Source organism: Odontomachus brunneus, unplaced genomic scaffold (genome assembly GCF_010583005.1).
Source record: "Odontomachus brunneus isolate Ranch 3 - 2012 unplaced genomic scaffold, Obru_v1 Obru_scaffold_060, whole genome shotgun sequence".
NCBI classification, from domain to species: Eukaryota; Metazoa; Arthropoda; class Insecta; order Hymenoptera; family Formicidae; genus Odontomachus; species Odontomachus brunneus.
In genome coordinates, this window is record NW_022639510.1 from 1,733,275 (window position 1) to 1,741,359 (window position 8,085).

Consider the following 8,085-nt stretch of genomic DNA (forward strand, 5'->3'; position numbering starts at 1 on the left):
ACTTCACTCAGAGAAATTTGAGGAGTACTATTTGTATTCTGTTGAAGGGTACTAAATATTATTCCAACTTTCCCTTTTGAATCAAGAGAAACGTGTTTACTTGAAGCAGAGTCCTCTCTTACTGGAAAGGATTTCTATTAAGAATAAGATTTGCATTTATAGATAAATGACGAGATTTCTCTAACTTTAAGAATACTGCGCTTAGAATACTGGGTTTTGAATATTTTTCTTTTGGTTTGAAAAGAACTCCTCTTGAGGTTATACAGGATAGATTGTTTTTCTGAATGTATCCCTGTGCGAATTGCAGGACACGAGTGCAAGCCCATGAGTGTAACCGATCGCGTTTATTGCATGTTGCAGGTCGGACGCACGACTCGACTTACATTCTGTATAGATTAGGCGAGCGACTGTCTACCGGCGCCAGATTATACGTGGAGACCGGCAGAGCCGATGGACTCGACACGGACGGCGACTCGCCCAATAGCCTGCACTCTTTCACGGGCCCGCCGATACCTCAGGGCGAGGGTACGAGCGTCACCCGGGCCTTTTTGGACGGCAATCATACTCTGATAAGCATTATGGCGCGCATCAATCCCAGCCCCGATTGGTTCGTAGGCGTGGATTCCTTCCAACTGTGCGTCGAGGGCAATTGGGTCGATACCGTTACCGTGGAGGTAATTACGTTTGACAACAATGCGCGTGAGACTGATAACGTTACTGCGACCGAAATCCCTTTCTCTCTATCGTGAAAAGCGAGAATTAAAACGTACACGAACGGATTGACTGCGCCTACATTTCGTGCGTTATTGTCTCGGTGCGACACGATATGATACTATTTTTCGTTTTTATTTTTCATTTTTTTTTTCGACGAAATTGCTGGAACAAAGTTATCTCGTGTTACCGGATTTTAATTATTACACGTTGGCGCATGTAATTCGTAACTCGAATTAACCTTGAAATATTAACGGTGTTAAGAGATAAAAAAAATTGATCTTATTAGCAAACGCCTCGCATGAATCAAACTAAAGAACGCAAGTGCCTAGTCAATTAGAACCAACTGCAAAATGTGAGTTGCCAAATTTTAAACTTTGACAGTGTAGATATGCAATATTTTTCGCAACACGAATATTAACGTCTTCAATGGTGACGCAATTTTTCTTCTTTTTTGATGAGCATATTTAGATTTCTTTTCCTTTATTGCTATTTTCTTTAAAAATTTCTGAGAAATAGAATATATATATATATATATATATATATATATATATATATGATTTTCGCTTGTATTTGCTATGAATTATAAAATATACAATACTTTAAATAAATAGAATGTAATATTTTACCACGCAATTTTTTCGGACATACCGCTTAAAGGATTAACAAGTACAAAACATTGTTCTGTTTTGACGGTAAATAAGGATTAAGAGTAATAGAGGTAAAGAAATTGTTAGAAAAAGTCAATTTTTTATAGGAGAGATATGTAAGATGTACGTTTTTTTACCAAAGCGCATGGCATGCATTTGTATTGTCAAACATTTAAAATTTAACAGCCAACATCTTGCGATCAGTTCTGATTAGCCAGGTAGTTACGTTCTTCGACTGAAAAGAATCTTCATTTTCGAGTTACACACGTGAGTACCGGCAACCTGTACAATTGTAAGATAATCTGCACAAAGCGACGCTACGGAATTGCATATTCCACGTTGGAATAATTAAAATGAATACGAATTCGTCCGATTATTCTTGAAAAAGATTATTCCACGATTTATTCATGAAAGCAAGGTTATTGAAATCAAGTGCATCTCCAACAATCGCGGCAATCGCACGAGCATCGCCCCGGCCGTGAGATATAATTTATGCATTTATCCCCGTGAATCGCGCGAGAGCGCGCCCGTGTACTCGGCTTCTGTCATCTTGCTAAAATCCGCAAATGCACGGAAAACGCCGTCGTTTAAACCCACCCATCGCCATTCCTTTTTCAACAGCTCGACCCGCTGGATGGGGGCACGGATAACGGCTTCACATTCACGGCTGCCAACTGGCCGACGCAGCCCCAAGGAATCGCTTACAGGATCACATCCCGATATCCGGCGCATCCCGCGGGAAGCTTCTATTATCCGAATTTACCTCGTCTACCGCCGATAGCTACCCTCACATTCACCAAGGTACGTATTCGCACCGTCCTGCAATACTGGCGCGGGGCGAGTCTTCATTCGCGCGCATTAGGGGTGACCGGGGCTAGATGTCTCATGTCTTAGAATTTTGAAGTCACTTCTCAAGCAATTGATTCTTGTGACTGATTGCACAAACGTGATAGAGGCAGCCTTCTTTTATGCGTTAATGTCCACCATCGCGAAAGACTCGAAAATACACTGAGTAAAAATATCTAAAAATTAACAAATATTTATTATTAATATCATTAACACATATTTACTTGAATCAAAATTCTCTTCATTTATAAACTGAGTATTGTTTACTCCATTTAAGTAAACAATACTCGGTTTAAATGAAGAGAATTTTTATTTAAGTAAATATGTTAATAGTATTCACTAATAAATATTGGTTAATTTTTAAATATTTCTTTCTTAGTCAACTTTGCGTTACTATTAAATCAGTTTTTCCGATTCTCTAACTGTAATATTACCCCAATTTTAATGAAACTCAGAGAAGAGTATATTTTAAAAGAACAATTTCGCAATTTTACATCCACTGTTTCTGTCAAGATAATTATTAAAGAAAGCATATGAGCAACATGCCCCGCGGGTCATCTAGACTCGGTCTCTCCTATTTAATCGTTCGCGTATGTGAAATAAATTTAAATCGTTGAAATGAGAATTGTTTTATAAATCGATATATAATATCGATAGATATATATCTCTCTCTTTTTTACACGTAATTATTTTAACATGAGATAAAATTGAAAATTTTTCCCCTTTGTAAAGTCATAAAAATGGAACAAGTGCATTTTACGCGAGGTGATGCCTTCACAAGCGTCTCTTTGTCTCTCTTTTTTTCATAAATATATTTCAAAAATACAATTTATATATTACAGTACGTACTTATTGATAGCTGGATATTATCGCGCTCTTTTATTCATTTAACCGTCTCGATTTCGCAGTGGCTTCTCTCCGCACGTTGTAAAATAACCGCGGCGCGCGCGCGACCATTAAAAGAACATCCGCGCCCCGATAATAGCGTTTCGCATTAATTTATTTCCCCGGTATTGATATCCCGCGTAATAAATGTCCCGACATTATCAGGTTTCAGCGTAAAGCTGATTAATTGTACTCGCTGTTTAACCAATCTTTTAATTCTTCTTATACGAGAGGTGACTCTCGATAATACGGATCCGATAATGCGAGGGCAGACACGGCGCTTTGTGTCCAACGTGAAATTTTATGTTGGAAATTACGCGTCTACGGTCATCTTCATAAAACGGCACGAACGAGTCGATAACGCATATACTCGTTTGAAAATGTGTATCAACGTCGCGCTCCTTGATATCTCGCGACAGGTGGGATTCGCCTGGTGAGATGAGATCGCACGGTTGTTTCTCGCCCTTGTCAGTCCGCCACCGCTTTCCTCATCGCCGGCATTAAATACGTTTCTGGCGCTCAAGAAGGGTGAGCCACCGGGCTCAACGTAAATATTTGTTCTCCGAAGCTACGCGAACAGCTTCGCTCTGCATCTTCTGTCCCCACAAACACTGAAGCTACCTCGTCAGTGTCTCCCAGCTCATTGTCAAACTGATATCTTTAACCCAGTTCTTTGGTCCAATAGCACGTTCGACATTAACGTTACGGTAAAAATCATTTCGAACGAAGTCCGTATTATTTCAACTTTTTATTTGGTAATGTTGCTCTCAAGCAATCGATTTCTCACGAGCCGTATGCAAGAACATGCATTTATTTAGCACTGTCGCTTTGGAGCAACATCTAATAATTATCCTGTTCGTTATTGTTTCAGTTGTTTCGAGTTTTGCCACTAAATGACAAAAGTCGTTTTAAAAATATGTTTTTGCGATATTATTTTGACAAAAAACAATATAACTGCATTCAGGAGACATCATTTACTTCATTTAAACTCAAAAATATTTTTCTTTTGATTTTGTTGGGTCTGCCAAAGGGGAAGGATTAACCCGGCAGCTGTCGTATGTCGGCGTGAGAACACGGAAAGTCTTGGTAATCTTGCGCGTCAGACAGCGTTGTCAGTAAAGGAGAAAATTACTTTTTCAAGCCAAAAAAGCAACGATGTGTTCAGGAATTTATTTAAACAAAACTACTAAGTGAATATGTCCAAGTTTTATACTTTATTATTTTTTTGGTAGAATATTTTTATTCCTTTATTTAATTTTATTTTTAATTTTTTAATTTTTAATTCTATTTTTGTTATAACTTTTTGTTTTACTGGATCTTATAAAATAAAACGGAGAAGTGAATTTTAATAACAAATTTTTATTGATTTTTGGAAATATGAGCCACAAAATTCAATTATATTTGAAAATAAAAATTATTGGATTAAACGAACTTACTTGTAAAGTTTGATTCTAATTATGTCCTTTGTCTCATCCGCATGGATAACCATGTAGTCGTGCGGGATTATCCATTTACTTTGGGACGAGACTTTGGGCATAATTCTATATCTACAACACTATATTATATTTAAAAATAAAAATTCTATACTTACAATACTAAAAAATTTTTTTCATTTTTTTGATAGAACTATTGTACGAATTTAAATCACTCAAGTCAAGGAGACATGCAAGAACTACAAACAGTGGATGCTGTGACGTCACTTCCGCAAAAAAAACTATAAATTATTTTTATGCAAATATTAATTATGCATATAAAATTCAAACATATTCGTTTGATAGTTTTCTTTAAATGAGTTCCCGAATACTTTTGCCTTTTCTAGTCTGAAAACATAATTTGCCCCTTCAGAACTTAAAATCCCAGCTAATCAGTGCAATTCCAACGGCACAGTTTTTCAGATAACGTTTGTAAATAACTATCGCGCTGTGCCAATAACAGTCGCAAGTCGCAGAATCGTCAGGACGTGAATATTTTAATCGACCGATCGATTTGGCCGACGCGCGCGTCTCTCTCAAGATTCTCCCGACAGCAGGACGGCACTCGCGGTAATGAAGAGAGAGTTCGAGGGGCAACGAGTCGTATTAACTCGCTAATTATCCCTGCCTACGGTCCATCCCGTGTCCTCCCATCCCCCTTCTCCCGCCTGTTCCTCATCATCCGTCTCTTTGCCTCCGACCTTTCTTTGACTCGTGTCACCTTCGCTTCCGCTTTCGCATAGGGCAAAGGGACGATTCGCCTACTAAATTCCTTCACTCATCCACCCGCTCCTGCCTCTCTCTCTCTCTCTCTCTCTCTCTCTCTTAACTCGACCTCACTTACCACTTAATTACCAAACTTTTGTCGCTAATCCGATGTACCCTCTCGCAGCGCGTATCCTCGTCATTTTCTCACCGTCCTTCCCTTCTTCCCTCGATCTTCTCTCGTTTATGTTTATGTAATTCACGCCTGCCAATAACTTCCCGACAGATTTGTCAATTATTTCGTGTAAATGAGTAGATAGGATAGAAAGAGAAGAGAAGAAAAAGTGAACCACGACACCGCAATTCTTTCGAAATATCGATCTCCCACTCACTCACTTGTTATTCTTTTGATTCAATATGATTCAGTTATCAACGTGAACGTCAGAAATTTACATACCAAATACTTTAGTTTCGAATACAAAAACAATGTTTTCGAGGCAAGCGGAATTTTGTGCATTTTTGGTCATTCAGAGATATTAAAAGACCAATTGTTCCAATTCAATTTGTTCTATCTAACTTGAAGAAAAAACAAAAACAGACATATGATTTAACTGTCAAGTAGTTTAATCAAGAAGTTGGAACAATCGGCCCTAAGTAGGATTTCAGTTTCTGTGTGTTGTATATTAGGCTGATCCCTCAGCGTCTACAGATGTTAGAAAGTTTAGATCTCAAGTAGGACTAAAATTTCGAGCCGGTTATAGGAATCACGTTTCGACGATTTCGCGTTCCACTCGAGATACTCGTTGTTGGTCGCTTTTCGCCGGTATTCGAGATAAATTTGCGTACTGATCAACATAATACGCATCACACTCTATTTCTCTCGTAGCGCGTTTTCACGAGCGGCTATCAAGAGCCAGTTCCAGCCCCATCGAGAAGGCGAGTTGCTCGCAACTGCGCTCGCGACCCCACCGTTTCCATTAAACTTCACGCTTCCGGAACTCCATTAAACTGAAAATCAGACCGCCTAATGTAATGCCCATTTCGTACAACAACGCGCCCATTATCGCCCCAAAGTGTCCGGCACAGAGCACGTTTGTTTACGCCATTTGGCTGCTTGAGCTCTAATCAATGGAGACGCGATCACATCGAGAAATTAAAATTGAACGAATATAAATTGCGCATACGAATTACTAGCGCTCGTCCTTACGAGATTGCGTTTGAGATGCGCGTACGCGTGAGAGGTGGACTATAAACTGCAAAAAATTCCATTCTTGGCCTTGTAAAATGTAAAATTGTCGTATGTGTAAATTTAAAAAATATATATATATCATATTACACGAATACGTCGTGTAATATGAATAAAATCTAGAATGACTCAAAAATTGCGCAAATAGGCAGCTCGTAATAATAATTTCAATTCTTGAAATAACAAAAACGGATGTACGCTTAGAGGGTGCCGAAAGTTACTTTATTACGGAAAAAGCGCGTTCTGAAAATTAAATTCGCGGCGTGATGCTCGCTTTGCGTCCCTGCGAAAAGGCCGGGGATGTTTAGTTCTTAAATAGCAAGGAGGGAATTATTAGAGCGAGAAAAAGAAATTTAATTAAAAAGTAACAGTACAAACAGATTTAATCCCAAATTTGCCTAGGAAGCGCTCGCCCGCGCTGACCCAGTTATACATTGACCGAAATAAAATCGCAACTTAACATTAATTCCGTAAAAGCTCGCTACATAAATACCATTTTTAGGTGATATGTATGCGCGAGTATTTCTCTCCCTGCTCCCTCCCTTCTTCGGGAAGAACATACGCAATTACAAATCGAATTTATATCGCTCGCGGTAGTATTGAGTCTCTTGGCGAATCTCTCATTACGGAATTCTCAAAGATCAAGCCTCGATATGTGCAAACAATAAGCGAGTAGAGAATATTGTGTTTATACCGTTTTCATATATTATATATTTCCTGTGAGATATATATATATATATATATATATATATATATATATATATAAACCAAATTTTATATAGTTACTCTCTAGAATCCTGCGGAAAATGTAAACTATATGAAATCTAAGTACCTACCTCTTTGATTTCATTGTCTTTTGACAATTTGTGTTGATCCGCAACGCTAGGTAATTTAAACTAGTTAAAAAAGTAATTCTCTTATATATATAATATAAAAAAATATATATAGGGCAGAACAACTTATATAATTGGGAAAATCTATTTAATAATCCAGGGGAAAAATTGCAAACCAGACTCATCGCTGTAAATTTATTTTTGGTAACGTGATCTATCATCACTTGTTGAACCTTTTAAACGTATTTTTAACTATTTAATTAGATTCAACCCCTTCCGAACTCTAAAAAAATTTGGTTGAAATAACGCGAGAGGTAGCAACACTACCGGCGATTCGTAGATTTTTAGACTCTTTACATTTCTTGTGAAGTGAAATTTCACTCGAAGAATAGAGTAACTAAAGTTCGAATAATTTTCTACTCATATAGAATGAATTCCCCACTTTGAATTATTGAGTGAATACTTTCAAATTGAATATTTTCGTAACTAGGAAGAGGGTGAATCTGATATACAATATATATATATATATATATATATATATATATATATATATATATATATATATATATATATATATACACAATATATATATTATATATATCTTTTCCCATGTAGGCAACATAAACTACGTAGAATATTGTAATTTATACTAAAATACACAGAAAAAAGTAATTAAATTATGTGACAGTTATAGTATCTATTATTAATGATGAATATTTAAAATGTTTAAAAAAGTT

The 8,085-nt window shown here is 37.2% G+C and overlaps 1 protein-coding gene across 1 annotated transcript in view; it reads left to right on the plus strand.

The window, feature by feature from the left end:
- Nucleotides 1–269: 269 nt before the first annotated feature.
- The window catches only part of LOC116846083 (spondin-2-like), an 83,166-nt gene continuing 75,350 nt past the window's right edge, over nt 270–8,085 (plus strand). Inside the window, exons 1-2 of the mRNA XM_032819486.1 lie at nt 270–674; nt 1,983–2,162. Coding sequence (XP_032675377.1) covers nt 285–674; nt 1,983–2,162 — 570 coding nt within the window. The 5' untranslated portion in view covers nt 270–284. The remainder of the gene's footprint in view (nt 675–1,982; nt 2,163–8,085) is intronic.